At 35.5% G+C, this 21,004-nt stretch overlaps 1 protein-coding gene across 2 annotated transcripts in view; it reads left to right on the top strand.

The window, feature by feature from the left end:
• LOC107754138 (TBC1 domain family member 1-like) overlaps nucleotides 1–21,004 on the top strand; it is an 81,422-nt gene that overhangs the window by 51,275 nt on the left and 9,143 nt on the right. For both annotated transcript variants that reach the window (XM_016570462.1, XM_016570461.1), the window contains 5 exons: nucleotides 3,457–3,645; nucleotides 9,125–9,286; nucleotides 11,056–11,217; nucleotides 15,831–16,075; nucleotides 18,016–18,175. In XM_016570462.1, coding sequence (XP_016425948.1) covers nucleotides 3,457–3,645; nucleotides 9,125–9,286; nucleotides 11,056–11,217; nucleotides 15,831–16,075; nucleotides 18,016–18,175 — 918 coding nt within the window. The remainder of the gene's footprint in view (nucleotides 1–3,456; nucleotides 3,646–9,124; nucleotides 9,287–11,055; nucleotides 11,218–15,830; nucleotides 16,076–18,015; nucleotides 18,176–21,004) is intronic.

Raw genomic sequence — 21,004 nt, 5'->3', positions numbered from 1 at the left:
CCAAAACAGTGACAGAATTCGCGTTTAGAAGATATAAGCATTGAAAGCTTGCAGTTCGTCACTTCCGCCACGTCAAATCATACTTATGCTTCTCATCAAACTTTCTGTCCAATCAAATGCTCTCTAGAATCCGAAGCGGCCGCCCCTACACTATAAAATAGACGCTGAAGCCGCGGCTGAAATCGGTCACTTGTCCACAGAATTAGTATTTTCTGTACAGTGAATGGCACGTAGTGCACTATATAGGGGACAGGGAACGATTCAAACAGTTTAAATATCTTTCCATTGAGGAAAAAAAAGAAGTCTGGTTTCGTGCTGTGTCATGCTAACCACCGCATCGCACACACTGTGCTCTGGTCCAGAGACACGATAGCACGGAGCGGATCGCATGCGTGAGTCGGCGCAGACCACAAAATGTATCGGAGCTATTTGAATTCTACACAGAATGCTATATTTTATAGCAATATGGATGAGATTGTGGCTGGCATACCCTGTCAAATGCGGCTTTACGGAGCTCAACGGCTCTGAACGGCTCTAGCCCAAGCTGTGATATAAATGAACGCTATTGTCTATTTTAAAAAGGTGCGGGGCTGCTTGATATGTCCCGCCCTGTCTTCCTGTTTCAGTTTAAATATCGTCAACACATAGAGTAACGCTGCGTGTTTCTAAGCATTTCAGGGTACCTTTAATGTTTTTGTGGAAATGCTCTTTTCACAGTTATTTATCTAGGTTAAGCAGTGTTTGTCTGGTCATATGATCTCAACTTGGTGGCCCCCAAAAGGTAAAAGGTTACCTTTTTTGATCTACTTCAGTTAGAGTCTCAGCAGTGTTAATTTTGACAGCGAATTTTGATTTTGTTTTAGTCATAGTCTTTTGACTATGACGATTCAGTCAAGAGCAGTGAGTGATTTTCTGTCTTTCTTTTGTTGCTTGATTAACATCAATGCCACAGACAATAGCAACTAAATTAGGCTGCTGTCCCTTTAAAACCGGATGCAATGTACTGATACACGTCCAATATTCTCCCAACTGTTTATGTTCAAATAAGACATAACCGAGTGTGTTTGCATGAATACTCGTCAAAACAGACAATTCGACATCATTTTGTGTGTATTTCTCCGTTCATGAGACGCAAAAGAGTACTCGTGTGCTGTGTGAGTGACGCTGCTTCAGTGTCTGCGCCCAGAAAACCGGACCGAATTGAGTTCTCTTTTGCGTCGTCAGATTTATCCATATGTCTGCTCTTCTCTTACTCCCAGATATCGACATTTTTGTATGTTTTATGAGACGTGCAGCAAGTGTATGTTAGCTTATGTCCGGCCGGTTCATATCTACGCATCTAACTACGCAGCAGATTCGTTCTGAACGAATCTCTTCCCAAATCGTCCCTCCCTAACATTTTTGTCTCGTATTTATTCATTGACGAAAATGTCAATAGATTTTCGTCATAGTTTCTGTCATTCAAAACGTATTTTAGTTCGTCATCGTCTCGTTTTCGTCGGTGAAAAAAATCTCAGTAAAGTCTCAGTAAACTTTCTACTCACACAGATTTTTTTAGTTTGTTTGTTTCTAACATTGTTATGGTAGGTTTCCTGTCCAAAAAAAATCATTTGCTGTGTATTGGTATTGTATACAGCCACAAATATTTGTACATATGAAATGTCAGAATAATAAAGTGAATCTGGGGTATTTTGTCACCACTGGAATGAGAAAATTGGGAAAACAACAACCTCTTGACAATTATAGGTTTGAAAATCCTATAACCCTTACTGTAAGCCTTAAAAATTGTTTACACTGACAGCAGCAATATTTTCAGTGAGAGTAATAAACATTTCTGCAACATTTATATTTATGCTAATGAGCTGAGCTGTGCAAATGAGAACTGCTGTTTGAACATTAACATTTAAATCCAATCAATTTACGTTGTTTTTTTCTTTTTTGAACTGTGGGTAGGAAGTGGGCTAAACTACAGCAGGCTAAGACAAGATCTGGTTTTGTGTGTTACATGAGTGAGATGAAAGAAAAATGTATAGTGTGTGGGTGAATGCTGTTTTATTTCAACACTCTGATTTGATTTTTCTTTTCCTTGTGATTATGCAGCACAGTGTTTTAGGTGATCTCACTCTGTGTTTATACTATATATAACCGTACATTTTATTTTTCTTTATGCACAATTTATCACTTTGTCTCGGAGCCACCCTATCGTTTGGGTGGTGTTCGCTTTATTTTTTTAACACCTCTGCCTGTACGCATGGACAATTGTATTTGAGTGTTATGCATGTGTTTCTGTGTGTTTTGCTCTTTTGTTAAGTGTTAATTTTTGCAAACATGAGAGAAAACGAAAAAAAAATTTGTGACCGTGCCGTTATGCAATACACCTACTGTTTATTAAAGTGTGGGGAAATCAGAGACTTTTTATTTTAGATTCTTTTAGTTTCATCATTTACTATGATAGGATGTTAACTGTACATGTTTTCAGATGTTACAGTCATATGAATTGAAGCGTTTATTTAGTGTAAGCTTATTAACCTTGATCTGAAGAATTTTAAGCTTACATGAATGATATTTTATACCAGTGATAAGTAATGGCGATGTTGGTAATTGATATAGGTGTTGTTGATTTAGAAAGATGATGGTTATTGTTTTCGGATTGGTAGCTATTCTAGTTGATATTTGTGTGAACATTCAAATACACTTGTTTGTCTTGGAGAGACATTAAGCGCAATTGTGTTTGTCTTAAATTATTGTAAACAGCCATAAAAATTAAACGGTTACATTTAAGTAGTATTATTTCACCTTTTACTTTACCTGTTGTTCTTCTTTTTCTTCTTTTTTCTATTTCTGAACTTACCAAAATACTTGATAAAGTTTACTTTATTTCTAATCTTTTCTTATATTATTTCTTTTTGTTTGTCATTTCTGTTTCTCTTTATTTTATTAATGTTTATTTAATACCTTGTAACAATATTTACTTAATAGGGACATGCTTTGTAAAAAAATATGCTGTTAATCATATGTGAATTCTAGGAATGTCCTTTTACTGTTTTTTTAAATTGTGAATTATATGGCAATTCATAGATTCATAGGTTTTATTGCTAAAACCCATACATTTTGCATTTATTTTGTAGTAAAATTACATATAATGTAATGTTAAACCATTTACAGTTTTTTACATTATATGGAAAGTATAAAAATGACCTTTTTCTGTAAAAAAAATTACATAACATTTTTTATGGTGTACTGACTACATACCACAATTCCGAATCACAAAACTTCACTGGTCATTGCTGAAATCACGGTATAATGACAAACATAGACATGATGATATTAATAGTTGATGTAGATGTTGTTTACTGTAGATGATGTTGGGTGACATTGTTGGTAATTTATGTAGGCAAATGTTGGTAGTTCATGTTAATTTTATGCTATTGTGACGTAAACTATTCCGTTTTCCAGAATCCACCTTAGAGGTTGGCAACAGAATGGCACTAGGAGGCGGAGTGGGGGGCGGGGAGAGCATCCTGGGGGCGGTGCCAGAGGAGAGGAGAAAGAGGAGTGGGGCGGAGCTAAGAGCGTTATGGAGGAAAGCAATTCTTCAACAAATTCTCCTGCTGAGGATGGAGAGAGAGAATCAGAAACTACAAGGTGAAACACAAGCAATCACACGATAACTATTATCACTGTGAACATTGTAAATTCCGCATACAAATGGCCAAGTAACAAACTGACATTAGGATACCTTTACAAATTCAATTAACAAAAATGAAATCAATTTTGTGACTGATTTTGGTTTTAGATTTGTTGTTTGCTCTAGTTTATATTCACCTTTGCACCAAAATTGGCCATACATTATGTTAGCTTATTTAAGTTTGTTATTACTTTGGTTAATGTTAGTATAATTCTGCTTGTACAAGATCTTACTTTTTTTATGTAATCGCAACATCCAGATTACTAGGTATTACGTGGTAATAAAGTTTAGTTTGTTCATGCCCTTAAGATTTATACACAAAAGCACATCCCATAAACAGTAGCATACACACACACACACAGAGACATTTCTGCACAATCTGGCGCACCCATGCGCTGCCTTACCTGGAAGTCCCTGCTGCAGGTTATGAGACCGGTGAAGAGCTTTACTTGCACAGATGCGGTCTGATTTGGGTGTGCTCATTATTGGCAGTGTCACGTCCTGCCCTGCCATGCCCAGTCATGCTTCTCATGAGCTGAAAAGAAAGAACAGAATCTTGAAATGAAAGCAGCCAGACCTATTGAATAGGGTGTGGGCATAAAGAAGTGGGTCAGAAGATGTGTACTGGGAAGACTGTCTGCCCTACATCTAGCCTGTGTTTATATTACCACGTTCCCTATTAATCACATAACTTCTGATGTTTGACACTTTGGAGACTTCTATTTCTGTTTCTTTCCTGCTTTCTTTATTTTTTTTTATGGTTTTTTTTTGGTCCCAAGGGTGAGATGGGTGGGGAGGGTATTATTCTCTTGTTCCTGAAATTTCCCTTCTTGCATCTCTTCCTGTGTTTGTGTGTCTAAATGAGAATTCTCACTGGTGCAATAAGTGCAGTTGGTCTTACTAATCTTAATACAGTCATAATGACTGCATAATGAAGACATTCTGCTGCATGTTGGGCATGTGTTTTCTGCCTCTCCTTTACTCTCCACTTGTTTAACTCTTCCATTTAAAAGAAATTAAAATTTTAATTACATTGTTGGACTTAAAATAGAAAAAATAAACTTAAAATAGAATTTCATTAATACAGAATTTATAAAAGGTCCACAACTTTTTTTAATGATATACCAACAAGTGACAAAGCAAATTATCATACATACAACAATAAGAATACTCTTTCACACAATCAGTTTTTTCCCAATTCAGTTTTTGTATCCCATGGTTATAAAACCGATTTAAATATTCTATATGTATACTACAGTTAAAAGGTTTGGGGTCAGTAATTTAAAAAAAAAAAGAAATTAATACTTATATTCAGCAAGGAGGCATTAAATTATGCATTACAATGACCATAAATGTTACAAGATTTCTATTAGTGTCACGGGTGCACACACACGAGGGACGAGGAGACGCTGGAGAATACTTTACACAAGACTTTATTCGTAGGAAGGAACCAAGGGAGACGAACTCAGGAAGACGTATACAGGAAGACCTTCAACATCGGACAGAGAACTAGGGACCGGGAACACTTTATATACACACACACAGGAGGAGGGGATGACGAGACACACCTGGGAGCCATGACACATCAAGGGAAACACCTGGGAAGAAATCAACTTAATTAATCAGGGGAGGAACAGGAAACAAACCAAATAAGGGCATGGGAAGGCACATGGGGAGCAGGACACACACGAAACATGGAACAGAGTCTGACAATTAGGGGTGCTCCGATTGATCTGCTACCGATCACTATCGGCTGGTAATCAAGTAGGGATGATTGATCGGCGGTCTCTAAAAAGGCTGATCTAAAAAAAACTATCTCAAGCTGATGACGCTGCTGTGAGAGGTTTGGCATGACATGCAGCGGCACCGTCTCAGTCTCTGTCCGGCGCGGGTGAAATAATTATAATGCTGAAGGTGAGGTACTCACCTTCATATTTCTTCATTAAATAACTTATAAAGTAATTTGAAAACCTTGTGTGGGACGTAATTTCACAAACCGCGTGAGTGAATCACCGCGCGCGCTTTTCTTTCTCTCTCAAAATACGCAAATGGCTTCAAATCACCACATCGCGTCTGTCTATAAGCGAGCTGCACGCTGCACAGTTGACACAGGAATTGTCACTTGCACAATCGAGGCAGTGTCACATCGTCACTAAAGTTTATAAATTGCATTTCTTTTTCATTCTTGCCAGGGTTTAACCATTCAGCGCTCGCGCGCTCTCCTGGACATCGTGCACTCATGCACGGAAGTAGATTTTCTCCAGTTGCTATGGATGTCTACTTGTCTAAACTCCATTATTTCAATGCACCCGTGACAAAAAGCAGCTACGTAGTAGAAAAATCTCATTCCTCATTCATGAAACATCAGCAGAAAAATCGACTGTGTAAAACTTTCATTAAACTATTCAGCCTCAATGCAACAAAAGCAAGCATTCCACATTAAACTTGAATTCAACAATTTACACATTAAAGATTTTACAAATGATAAACATGGAAATTATTTATTCTTATGTTTCAGAAATAGTGTAGAAATTAGCTCAATTTAGCATTTTACATGAAAGCTACGATTTTCGTTAGAATGGTTAAATGAATGATTTACATTTAGAAATGTGTTGTTTTTTTATCTCATTCTTGAAACACGAGCAGAACATTACATAAATAATTTTTTAAGCCATTTTTATGTTGCACAACACGTTACAAGTAATGATTTTATGGCGATTTACGCTGTATAAAATTAGCTGGGATTTCAAGTGCAACATGAACAAAATTCACATATAAATAGTTTAATGAACAGGTAGCTCAGTTTAACTAGTGCAATAATTGTTTTTATGGGCGATTTACATATAAATAAATTCAATTTAGCGATTAGCGAATGCAAAATTTTTGTAAGAATGGTTTCAGAAATAAATTCCATTTAGAGATTAGTTTTACCAAAATCGTAATAATTCGTAAAGCCACTGTTATGTAATCTTTTGCAAGCAATAATGGTTTTATAGTGATTTATACTGTATAAAATTAATCTAGAAATTCACATTCAGCATGATTGCAATTTACCAAAAATTGTTTAATAAATGGTTTTCTCAGCTGATGACGCTGCCGTCAGAGGTTTGGCTCGACATGCAGCGGCACCGTCTCAGTCTCTGTCCGGCGCGGGTGAAATAATTATAATGCTGAAGGTGAGGTACTCCTTCATATTTTTTAATTAAATAACTTATAAATTCATTTGAAAACCTTGTGTGAGACGTAATTTCACAAACAGCGTGAGTGAATCACCGTGTGCGCTCTTTCTCAAAATACGCAAATGGATTCAAATCACCACACATCGCGTCTGTCTAAGCGAGCTGCACGCTGCACAGTTGACACAGGAATTGTCACTTGCACTATCGAGGCAGTGTCACATCGTCACTAAAGTTTATAAATTGCATTTCTTTTTCATTCTTGCCAGGGTTTAACCATTCAGCGCTCGCGCGCTCTCCTGGACATCGTGCACTCATGCACACTCGCAGCGCACACACATAATGCCAGGTTCACATTACTCCGTTTGCAGTGCATATGCGGTGCGTATTTTTTCCGCGCTCATGTTAATGGTTTAAAGCGTGCACACTGTACACGGTTGCGGTCCGGCAGTGCGTTCAGGAGCGGTGCGTCTGCTGCAGTGCAGAGATCTTCCGCACCGAGTCTGTTTGCTAATCTGCAAGCGCTGAATTAAAGTAACAGCGCATTGCTTGCAGTAAATGTGAACATGGACTGACACGAAAATGTAGTAATTACACCATAAATGCATATTATTAAAGTATACTGTGTTTCACAGTCAACACATATGGCTTTTTGGCTAGGTTTAAAGGGAAAGCACACTTTTAGATAAGGCAATAATAGATGGCACTCGTGGAGGTAGGAAAACTGCAGTAAATATGAACATGGATTGACATGAAAATGTAGTAATTAGACCATAAATGCATATTATTAAAGTCGACTGTGTTTTACAGTCAATACATATGGCTTTTTGGCTAGGTTTAAAGGGAAAGAGCACTTTTAGATAAACAAGGCAATAATAGACGGTACTCGTGGAGGTAGGAAAACAAAGTTCTTTATGAACGGCAGGATTGCTTGTAATAAAGATTTTAATGCAAAAGGAAAGGCAGTAGAGCTGATTATTTCTGTCAATGGTAAGTTTGTGATAATGTAAGAAAAGTAGTTTAAATGTTTTGCCACTTGCTTGAGAAACTTAATATATAAATCTAGAATTAAATGCAAAAGTAAAAAGCATTGAATGATGTGTTGCTAGAAGAATTGCAATGCTGAAAAAGCATTTTCAGTGACGATGTTTGGATTTGAAATCAAAATAATGGATAAATGTTTTGTTTGTGGTAAACAGCCACGGATCAGTAGCAGACTCCTGTGTGAAAGCTGCTTCTCCTCTCACAAGAGTCACCTAAGAGGGGAATTCCCCCCATTTTCAAAAATGAAATTCAGGCCCTGAATAAATGTCTAAAAATCCTGATTGGAGTATCAATATAAATAGTTATAAATGATAAAAAAGAAGGCTTTAAAAAGATCGGTATCGGCAGATACTGCTTTCTGTGATCGGCGATCGGTAATCGGCCTCAAAAATCCTGATCAGAGCACCCCTAATTTCTATTTCAGTTATTTTTTTCTATTAATCAAAGAATTCACGATATATTTAACTATATTTTTGATAAATTAAATGCCGCCTTAGTGAGCATTAGACACTACTTTCAAAAAAGTTAAAAAATCTTACCAACTCCAAACTTTTAAACAGTAGTAAATATGTTTGTATCCGATAACCAATATGTAAAACTGTTTTTTTAATTACGATTTTATTTCTTCATTTTGGCAGAGGAATAAACAGCCTAATCTTCAGACTATGGCATTAAAAATAATATATGTATTATAAATAATGTAATAATGGCAACAAAAACAGCTATTGCTGCATACTATTAATCTTAAATATTGTTCTTAAAATTTAAATGTTTCAGTTTTATTTTCTTGTTAGTGTTGGGCTATGTAACTTAAGCTTTTTTTTCCCATCAGAACAAATAAATGTTGAAAAAGTTAAGCAAGGTGCCATTGACACAGTACGTGTTTTTGCTTAAAAAAATGTCAGATGCGGCCAGTGCAATGGGAAAACATTTGAGATCTCTAGACAGGTTTTTTCGAAGTTGAACACTGTTTCATGCAAAAGACATCAGACGTGAGTGCAGTGGTCAAACATGTCTGTTTAGAGAGTGTTTACATAGGAAAACAATGGAAAATTAGCACAGTGGAATGTAAAACGCGTTCTGTGTGAACGGACTGTAAGTAAGTAAATTGAATGCACCGTGGTGTAATGTTGTAAATGTTCTTCCAACTCAACTGATTATCTTTATTCTGCACATTATTTCTAATTTCTTAAATTTTCATTCAATGTGTGTACAGCATCAGAGAGTGATCTACAGTGCAGACGACTGAAACTGGACTATGAAGAGATCACTCCGTGTCTGAAAGATGTCACACTAGTCTGGGAGAGAATGCTCAGCACCACTGGGAGGTCAAAGGTCAGATTTGACACTGAGGAGATCCACAAAGCTGTGGGACAAGGTAACGCATGCACACACACACATACACACACACACACACACACACACACACTCACATAGATACATAAAAATGTTGAAGCTAATGTAACAGTGAGTTGTATGAGGTTTTTCTTAGCAGCCTATTCATTGAATGACACCTGGATTAACTGAACTTGACCTGTACATTGAGTGAAGTGTAGTGGTCGACCGATGTATCGCCAAGGCCGATATATATCGGCCGATATCTGCCATTTTTTCAAATATCGGCATTAGCCGATAAGTTTTTCTGTTTGGCCGATGTGTTGGAGGTGGGACTTTTATTTTGACGGCGCCGAGAACTGCTGCGGCTGCGGCAGCGCCTGAGTCCACAGTGCTCACATTTTCCCTCTTGTTCGGATGTTGTCATTCAGTTCTGTCTAATATGGATAGAAGTCTATCTAATAATCAGATAGAACTGTTAAACAAAGGAATTAAAATGTATACAAAAAAGTATTATAACGATTGCTTTAATATTATTAAAGGCAAACATTATAATACTTTCTCGTTTGCTGTCAGCATTCCGCAAATATGCATTTATATAATTGAAACAAATCTTTGAATGACTAATGAACATTTAGTTTCACAAACCTTGCAGACTTAGTCGAATCTAGTTGATATCTTGTGAAGTGTGCATGTGACCTGCATGTCGCGTGTTCTGTGACAGTCGGTCCTATGGTCCGTGCGAATTGAATTTACTTCCTTTTTTATTATATTTTTTATTAAATATTTATTTATTTGTGAAAAATACTTTGTCTTCTAGAGTATAAGTATGTTTATTTTACATGTTTATTTTTTAATCCATTTTCAATTGATTTCAAATTTCTTAAATATGAATTAAAATAAATAAAATTATATCGGCTTTATATCGGCCATCGGCCACCCTGCTTCCCAAGATATCGGCATCGTATCGGCTGTCAAAAAACCCATATCGGTCGACCACTAGTGAAGAGTACGTAATATGTTGTTTTAGACAGTTTGTGTATAAGTTTTCAGTTTTTTAGAGGAGTATAAACTGAGTTAACTTTGTGCATTTGTTATTTTAAAGCCTTTAATTCGATTTTCTTGGAAAAAGGGTTTTTAAAGTAGTCTTCATGCTTGATGTTTATTTGGAGAATGTGTGAGTGTATATTCATAGATAGAAAAGCTGTCTCTTTGATAGTCAGGTTTTTATAGAGGTAGTTCTGCAGAATGATTGGTGAGTTTGCACGCACCTACACACACAAGCACACACCTGTTTAAGTTCAGTGCAACTGTGGCATTTACATGAGACATTCACGTACACGTACTTGTGCAGATGTTACACAGAGATCATCATGTTATCACAATGAATCAGGTGTAATTCTTTGCTTTTCTGGTTTATCTATCATAAACTGCAGTGTAGACAAATGCTGAGTGTTTGCAATTGTGTTTGGTGCCGCTAGTGCCACAGAAATCACACAAAGAACCTTTTTTTTTGCACCTGTAGTTGGTTTTTGGATTTGTGATGTTTGTGTATGTCATTTTCGGATGTGTGTGAATGGAGAGGGGTTTGCAGGGATGCGTGTTACCTTTTTACATCAGTCGTTGCCAATGTTGACTTTGTCTTCTTGAAGTGATTTTATGGACATCCATCTACATGTCAGATGAGATCACACACTACTGAAAAAGCACTCAAAAACTGAGGTGTTGTGCTCAAGGCATGTAAACAATCAAAAGATCCATCAATTAAGCGCTCTGTTTCTGCTCTTCTTTCTGTTTTTCTCTCTCTCTCAGGCGTTCCTCGTCAGCATCGAGGAGAGATTTGGAAGTTTCTATCAGAGCAGTATTTGCTGAGGAAGGAGGTGCCCAGCACCAAACCTCCTAACAATGAGACTTCTTACAAAGAGCTTCTGAAGCAGCTCACATCCCAACAGCATGCCATCCTTATAGACTTGGGTTAGTATTACAAACACAATGGTCTGTGCCACAACCTAGTGAGCTGCCTTGCTGTCTACAGCTTACATAGATGCCATCTAACTAAAATGGAACCTCAAAGTGATCAATTTGGAACACTCATCATAGGCAACAAATGTGCTTGATGCACGAATATTGCTCCTCACATGAAGCGCACAGTATACTTGGACCACAACTTTCCCCAATTAAAGTCGTACAATTATTAAATGTATTTATATTGACATATATCTTCATTAAAATGCTAAAAAAATTAAAATAAAGTTGTATAACATTAACTTTATTTTAACTTTACATGGACTCCTCAACTGTTGGGTTCAGTAGTTCATTATGTAGTTATTTATAAATGTAATGTAATAGTATTTAAATTTACTTTTTGGTGTTGAGTGAACATATATACATATATTATTTATTATATTAATACTGTTCAAAATTCTGGGCTCAGTAAGTTTAAAAATAATATTCCACAAAAAATAAGCAGCACAACTGTTTTCAACAGTGATAATAACAATAAATATTATTTGAGCACCAAATCGGCAAAATAGAATGATTTCTGAAGGGTCATGTGACACTAACGTTTGGAGTAATAGCTGCTGAAAATTCAGCTGTGCCATCACAAGAATAAATTACATTTAAAATATTTTAAAATAGAAAAAAAAAGTTATTTTAAATCATAATATTTCACAATAATACTGTTTTACTATATTTTGCACAAGAAACTTCCTGCAAAAAAAAACTGATTCTTCCTAACCACAAACTTTTGAACCGTAGTGTGTGAATATAATATTTTGTAATATAATATTAATATAAATTATTTTATTTCACTTGTGTCTGTCATGAAAAGTTATAACAATTATTAAAAAGCAGTACAATTGGGACTGGCCCTTAAAATGCTGTCCTGGTAGGCAGCTTACTAGGTTTTGGAACAGTTACTGTAGTCATTTTGTCCCTTAGTACTTTGTTGTCTTTGAAGGTGGTTGGTTATCTAAATCATTGTTGAATATCTAGTAGACTTATTGTAGTAAACTGCATGTGTGTCTCACAGTTGCTCAGGATGTTTTGCCTCTCAGAAATGTCTTGAGCAACAGACATGTCCAGTTGATTAACTCAACAAGACAGTTATTTGGTGAGCTTGCTTAATGTTGTTCTAGCGTGCTGAAAAACTGCTATTCTGCCTTTCTCTTTAAAATACATGTTGTACATGCTCATGCTTGCCCTGGAATTTATTCAAAATTTGTCATCTGAGTATACACAAAAGTCTCTATTCTTTGCAAAATGATCATTACCTCCGTTATTATAGAGAACAAACTTTTGCAGAACCTCAGGCTGAATGAATGGTTGAGACACTAGCGGAGATGGACAGATGTGAAGATGGAGAGATTAATGGGGAGGCTTAGACAAAGAAAGGGAGGTGTCGTTGGCTCTCAGAACAGTGACAGCAGGGAGAAAGCGAGATAGATAGCATTACAACACAGGAAGAAACCTAATCTTATAGGAATGTATTTTTTTTGTAGGAAGACGCCCTCTCAGACATGAACATGAAAGCTCCTATTCAATGCAATACTTAAAATTCCTATATTCCTATACATATGCTTGCATGCGTCATGTATATTTTCAACCAAATAGTATTCAATCAGTGACATTAGTAAGAACTTGTTTTTTATTCAAGTAAAAAAAAATTGGATAAAACTTTGTATAAAAGGGTCTGCTAAATGACTAAATGTAAAGTGACACAATATTTCAGTTTTCATTTCATTATATTCCACTTCAGGTGCATACATAGGGCCAGTTTTACTAACAGCTTGCACCAGCGCAAACCATCTTTTGGCGTTAAAAGTGACGAATTAGCTCTGAAAATGCGCTTATTGAATATGCATTTGTAGGAATTTCCCTTTCAGATGCAAAATTTATGGGAGGAGAGTATTAAAATGAATCATGCAATGCGATTTACTAACGTTTGCGCTCGTCAAATTACTGGTATTTGCGTCATTATTTAATGCCAAAAAACCATGTCTTAAACTATTTTGCGCTTGAAATGGCTGCAATTGTTGTTGCTAGGAGGCTCCGCAGAGAACAGAGAGCACGTGGTAGAAGGGAGAGGATTTTTTCCACAAGTATTAATTTATTTGGAATGCAAGAAGAACACATTATCTGAACGTATCGTTTGCCAAGCCATGTTATTTTTAATTTGCTTCAGGAAATAAAAGACAACCTAAGGAGTCATGCAATACCAGGTCTATCAAAACTTCTTTTTTGGCCTCCAGTTCTTTTTAACGTACTATGGCTTCTTTATTTCTTTGTTCTTTATTTGCAACTGCGACAATTTGCGCTGCGTTTGGTATATTGCGTTGGTCAATATGTAAATGAGATGTTGCATCTTCTTGCATGTTCTTTAATTTGCGCGTTGGTAGTAAATCTCCCGCAGAAATTTCGCCGCTGTTTTGGAATTGTGCTTGCACGCTAATTTGCCCTGTTTAGTAAAACTGGCCCATAGCCTACATTTTGTAAATTTCCTGTTTTCATGTTATAGTAAAAGTATTTTTCAAATGGTCAGAACTGGATATTAAAAAGCGTTCCAAACCACCCACTGATCTTAAAACTACCATAATATCATCATCAAATGGACAACTGAATTGTGTCAGTGTACGAACAGCAAACTGTATGAAATGAACTCTACTGTTGGATCTTTATTTTCAATAACCGATTGGATCTGATAATAAAAATGAGTGCTGTCAAACGATTAATCGCGATTAATCGCATCCCCAAAAGTAATTACTTTTAATGAGTTGTTTGGTTGATGCTTTAACACTATGCCAGCTTTCTTCGCTATTTTCATGGCAAGTGAAGTAACAAGTTGAAATAGTATAAAAGAGCAGTTTAAAAACCTATATAAGGTTTCTGAAGTTAGCTTTAGATAAAAATTTCAAAATCAATTCAAGGTTGGCTCCGTTAAAAATGTAATTTCCCAAGTGAACTTAAACCAGCACAATTTCATAAAATATTTTTAAAAGATAATGGGCTCTGGCATGAAGAGCATATCGGATGTTCCTTTAATATCAAGAATTTGTTCGTGATTCTGAAATGTCCTATTCAGCATTGTGTATTTTTATTAGTGCTTTCAAATGATTCATCGCGATTAATCGCATCCAAAATAAAAGTTTTTGTTTACATAATATATGTGTGTATACTGTGTATATTTATTATGTATATATAAATACACACACATGCATGCATATATTTAAGAAAAATATGTTGTTTATTAAATATATTTATATATAATATAAAATATAAGAATATAAATATATAAATGTATCTACATGTAAATATTTTCAAAATATATACTGTATGTGTGTGTATTTATATATACATAATAAATATACACAATACAAACATATATTATGTAAACAAAAACTTTTATTTTGGATGCGATTAATCGCGATGAATCATTTGAAAGCACTAATAAAAATACACAATGCTGAATAGGACATTTCAGAATCACGAACAAATTCTTGATATTAAAGGAACATCCGATATGCTCTTCATGCCAGAGCCCATTATCTTTTAAAAATATTTTATGAAATTGTGCTGGTTTAAGTTCACTTGGGAAATTACATTTTTAACGGAGCCAACCTTGAATTGATTTTGAAATTTTTATCTAAAGCTAACTTCAGAAACCTTATATAGGTTTTTAAACTGCTCTTTTATACTATTTCAACTTGTTACTTCACTTGCCATGAAAATAGCGAAGAAAGCTGGCATAGTGTTAAAGCATCAACCAAACAACTCATTAAAAGTAATTACTTTTGGGGGGAAAAAATTTAATTTTGTTCTGAGATCAGTTTAGTAGTCAGCAAGCCGGTAACACTTTACCTAAAGTCTTTATGTATAATGCATTATATAAGAAGTTTCAATGCATTCATTATTCCTTGTAATGCATCTTATAATGCATTGTACAATCTCATGAATAATTGTAACCACAGTTAATACATTATAACACTTATCAATTCATTGTTACACTATGCATTTTAAATTCAGTTGTAATTATTTACGGCAAGATATAATGTATTACAACGCACATTATGAATAATTAGAATGCATTATACCCTTTAATAACCCTTTATAATGCATTATACATAGACACTTTAAGTAAAGTGTTACCAAGAAGTCTAATATCAGTCATTTGCAGATTCCACAGTTTGATATTTATGTATGTAACACAATGATATTCAAACACTAAAGTGTGACTTAAGTGTACAAATACTTGGCCTCTTTATGAACCTACATGAGAAGCATTGTGGTAATATAAGCATATACTGTAGAGTTGATAATCATCACCTGGTTGATGATACAATATCAAATATTGGAGCCCTAGTCTGTTATGTTCCTTTTGTCAATTCTTTCTTTCTACATGTGGCTAAATTGCTGCACACCCCTGAGAGTAACCCTCTGAATGAGACTGAACACAAGAGGAGGAGATTGAGCTGAAAGAAGGGGGGTCATATGCCTCTGCCAACATCAACAACAGCAGCAGCATTGTTTTACTCAAACTGCACTAAAAAAAAAGAATACTTGAAAGATGTTTCTTCTTCCTCTCCCAGGACGTACATTTCCCACTCATCCGTATTTCAGCGCTCAGCTGGGTGCTGGCCAGCTTTCTCTCTATAATCTACTGAAGGCATATTCTCTGCTGGACCCAGAGGTGGGTTACTGCCAGGGCTTGAGTTTTGTGGCCGGCGTGTTGCTGCTCCATATGAGTGAGGAGGATGCATTCCACATGCTCAAATTCCTTATGTACGACACGGGGCTGCGGAAACAGTACAGGCCTGATATGATCATACTGCAGGTACAGTAACATTAACATTGTCACGTACGGTAGATGACATCAAATAGTATTTTTTCCCACTTAATGTTTTACACCCGAGTGGTGCTTTTGACACGTTTAAAAATGATGTACACAAATGAAAAGAAGACTGTAGCCATGGCTTTTATTCAACATGAGGGTGGTTTTCCTTCATGGTAGCTGCTATGTTTAGGTCACATGACCAGACAAATACTACTCACTTTATTGCAGTAAGCAGTACGTTATTTAGAATAATCTGCTTTGTTTTCCATTGAAGAAAAAAAGTGAAATGGTTTGGAATAACATTGTTGAATTAATGACGATAGAATTAAATTTAAATTTGAATAAATTTGAATAAAGTCCTTTTTAATAAACATTATGTGTAGGTTTATCAGTGATTGGATAAATGGTGAGTCCTTTAGCCAATTAGATACAGTATTTGTTCCTCTGGTTTCTGTGCACTACCGTTTAAATCATTTTTTTAAAGAAATGATTGCTTTTATTCAAACGTCATGTATTAAATTAATCAAAATTGACTGTAAAGACATTTATAATGTTACAAAAGATTTCTATTTCAAACAAATTCCTAAAAATGTTTAGAATTCTTTAATGTTTTCAACTTTGATAAGAATGAGAAATGTTTCTTGATGATTTCTGAAGGATAATGTGACTCAAGATTCGGTGGTCAATTTTCACTAATGGCTGCTGAACATTAATCTTTGCTGTCACAGGAATAAATTACATTTTAAAATATATTAAAACAGAAAATGGTATTTTAAATTATAGAAATTTTTCATAATATTACTGATAGACCCTAGTAAAAAACTAATATATTTAAAATATATTTATTTCATACTAAGTATAGTTAAAATCTATTAACATATTTACTGACATCGCTCGAGACTTACTGATATAAAAATTATAATTAAATTTTATTTTGAGTACGACTTGTGCACAATGCACATTTCTAAATATTAAGCCTAAAATGTGTTTTCATGCCACTATTGATGAGGATTGTATAATCTTTGAATAATATTGGTCTTTAAATGCAAAATATTTGAAGTGTACCTGAAGTATACTTGCAATAGTTCCACTTTAGAACAATCAAATATACTTATAAATGTACTTACGGTAGTTGGTCTTACTACTTCCGCACAATTAAAAGGCATTGAGTACAAAATCAGATGTTCCAGTTTAGCAGACTTCAAGTATACCAGTTTAGTATACTAAGTACAATTGGAGGCTATTTTTATTAAATACATAAATACGTAAATGTATTTATAGTATACCTAGCATGAAATAAATCTATTTCAAATACATTTAAGTATATTTATTTTTCACTAGGGTAGGTATCCTGATTTCAGTGTGACCACATGTTCTGCCCTACAAAACCAAAATGCAAAATACAAACAATGAGATTTTTGATTGTCACATTCTGTTTCTCTGAATCTGAATATAGTTGAGACAAACCCATATGTCTGAGTATAGATCATTGTTCTATAGACCCAATATGTAAATACGTAGTTTATGGGATAGATTTTGTATGACATGAAACCTTCAGTGTGATCAGTGTTTAAGTTTAATTTTTTTAATTGGGTTCAGTTCACTTCATATTCAGTAATGCATTGCATTCCTTTATATTGCATTTACTGCAAACCATAAATCAAATAAACATAATCAATCACGTAATATGTACGCTTTGACAGCTCTGATACAAATCAAGCAAAAAATAGATAAATTCTACAGCCAAGCATGCAAGAAGATGCTGTTACGATAACTGTAGGCAGTGCTCAATAATGACATCACAACTAAGCGACATGGTTAAGGTTCATAAGATGAGAGAGATTGTTTAATTAAATGATAGCAATATTTTGTCAGGCATTTTTTATATTCTTCTGACTAAAAAATAGTCAGTAACTGTTTTTCTCTTCTTTCTTTCTTAGATTCAGATGTATCAGCTGTCTCGTCTGCTGCATGACTATCACAGGGAGCTGTACACTCATCTGGAGCAGTACGAGATCGGCCCCAGTCTCTACGCCGCTCCCTGGTTCCTCACCGCCTTTGCGTCACACTTCCCTCTTGGATTTGTGGCTCGAGTGTTCGGTGAATGCACACACCCTCAGACACTCTTCAATACACAAACACACTCTCAATACACACTTCCAATCAAAACAAGTTCCTGAGCTTGCCCTTTACCACAATGCTTTTTATAATTATACATTTAACAAACACGTTTATTTAAAGCAGGGACAGTCCCTTTGGACAAGCTCCATGCTCAAGGGCATAATAGTGAGTTGTGTACAACCTACAGACCTTGGGTTTTGTTACCAGCTCAGATGTTTAACCACCAAGCCATACCAGCCACAGATTAAAAGCATCTTCTATTGAACTAAAACGTAAAAAATTAAACCTTGTTTAGAGATATCTGCAGGCTGATCAGATGCCAGTGTGGTAGATATGGATTGCCATTCTCTCGATTTCCTTAGAAGTGTTTATGAAGATGGCCTACATGTTTGACATTCTTTTGTCTGGAAGAATTCCAAGTAGATATAACTGGCTTTGGATAAAAGCGTCTGCTAAATGACTAAATAAAAAAATATATAAATAAATTAAACATTGTGTCTAGTTCATCTAAAATAAAATATGCTATATAAATAAATATTCTCCGTGAGAGCAGAGCCCAAAGCACGTGGCCAGTGGTTTTCGGACTGGAGTTTGAACCTCTGCTTAATGATATAAATGCGAATTACCCACGAGCCGTCTCAGCGCAGCGCAGGGGAAAGATTTTACTCTATGGCTTTGTTCTAAGCAACGGGGGTGTCCCGGGGCTCGAAATTCGTAGGGTAGGACGGGGTAGTGACGCTGGGTGTAACTAAAAAGGTGCCATTGTCCGGTGAGGTCCGGTTGGGGAGTTACGGAACGATCTCATATCGCATAATCTTATTAACTGTTTATCTCCTGAACTGCAACTTTCTTTACCACGCTATTCAGTGCCAATCCCGCCGTGCAGTCAATTTCACTGGTTAAGGTTAGGGTCAGGTGTGGGGTAGGTTTAGGGGTTAGCATTTTTGTAGCATAGCGTAATGAAATCAACACTTTAATTGACACAACCAATAAAATCTTTAGAATCAGCTGTGGGGCGGAGTTTGCACTGAAGTGGATTGGGGGGGAAAATTGCGCATGCGTGTCATGTGCCTGTCTGTCAATGGGAGGAAGCCACGCCCTATTTTGGAGCTCCCACCCTGTTTTGGAGTTCCCGCCCCATGTGGAGATCTCCAGGCTGCAGTTATACCCTTCTCAAGAATTCTCTCTCAAAGAAAGGTGCACACGTATCTGCACGTACACAGACACACCCTGTCTGCAGAGAGATATTAACGAAATGTTGCAAGTTGGCATCAATTTTCATCTTGAGGGGTGGTTTTTCAGGTTGGGGAAGAATTTTTGCACCTGGGTTTTTTACTTTATTTGTTATTTTTCTCTCTTAAGTGGTGACTGCTATTGCACATGCTTTCTTAAAACCCCTAACCCGAAGTCTTTTTTGTCGCATATTTCGCCCTGAATCGGTTATGCTACATACATGGATAATACTTGAAGTCATGTGTCTTATTTATATATAACAATTGAAAAGGCAGCTGGAGTCCAAATAGAAAAAAAAAATCAGTTCACTCTGTATCAGATTTTAAAAATACAAAAGTTCAGGAAAAAAAAATAGTTTTAGAACAGTAAAATTACTGTATACATTATGGTATTGTTCCTAAAGTTTTACTAATAACGGTTTTTATATATACTGTACATTTTGCAATTTGTTGCGGAATACAATTATTCTGATGAGGTTTCAATTGACAATCTGTCCTTCACCATTTATTATTTCAGAATGTTAAATTCTCTGACTCTCTTTATCCTTTGCATCACACTTTATCTTCTGTGGACATGCTAAAGTTAATTATGCATGGTAATCACAATCACTGATGCCTAACGACTGGCGCTAACTTTGTTTTGCTTAATCACGGTTCCGTGACAGTGTGTGTGGTGTGATTATAAGGGTGAATGTTATTGACCTTGTGACACAAACTCACATACCTTTATCCATGGGTAATCGCTTGAACCATCTTGAAGCATCTTGTTTTACACACACTGACTTACACATACACATTTCTATTGACATTTCTTTGTCTTTACATGCACATACACCTATAAACAAACACACAACTCTCAACAATTCTGTTATTTCTTCTGCTTTTCTCGTTGTTGAAAATATATATCAGGGCTGTATGTTAACTTTTTTGCACATAGCACTGGTGCTACAGAGGTTGAAAGTTTTGTAGCACAGGCCAAACAGTTGTAGCACAAGTTAGGGTTAGGCGATATGGCAAAAATATCATATCACCATTTTATTCAGGAATTTCACGATTTTAATCACAATTCTTTGTCATGTTGGTTTTACTATTTTGCAAGTTGCCTGAGCAGTACAGCCAATCTAATTTCCCTATTGTAAAAAAAAGCCTTTCAAGGTAACACAATATAAAATAAAAAAGAATGACAAATTTAGGCCAAAGTGGGCGAAGATAAAAATCTTTGTTGTTATTTTATCTTTGTTATTAGAAAATAAGAACAAACGATATACATTACAAAAACACAAAATATGCAAATAAAACAAACAGTGCTTTATTTTTCAGTATTTAGCAGTTACATGTTAATTTCAGTATTTAGCAGTAAAAATATTAAAATAAAACACTATATACACTATATACATCAATTATAATTTTTTAAGCAACTGTATTAAAGTTCATCAGTCATGAGCATTGAGTGATTTTTCTCTGTTTTTTTTTAAAATTAATATTAAAGGGATAGTTTACCCAAAAATGAAAAATCTGTCATCTGTCTGTCAATTCTGTCATAGTGTTTTATTTTTATACCATCATTTACTCACTC

The sequence above is a fragment of the Sinocyclocheilus rhinocerous genome, unplaced genomic scaffold (genome assembly GCF_001515625.1).
Source record: "Sinocyclocheilus rhinocerous isolate Xijiao unplaced genomic scaffold, SAMN03320098_v1.1 scaffold681, whole genome shotgun sequence".
NCBI classification, from domain to species: domain Eukaryota; kingdom Metazoa; phylum Chordata; class Actinopteri; order Cypriniformes; family Cyprinidae; genus Sinocyclocheilus; species Sinocyclocheilus rhinocerous.
The sequence above is the reverse complement of the archived record's forward strand: the minus strand, read 5'-3'. Positions and strand labels throughout refer to the sequence as shown.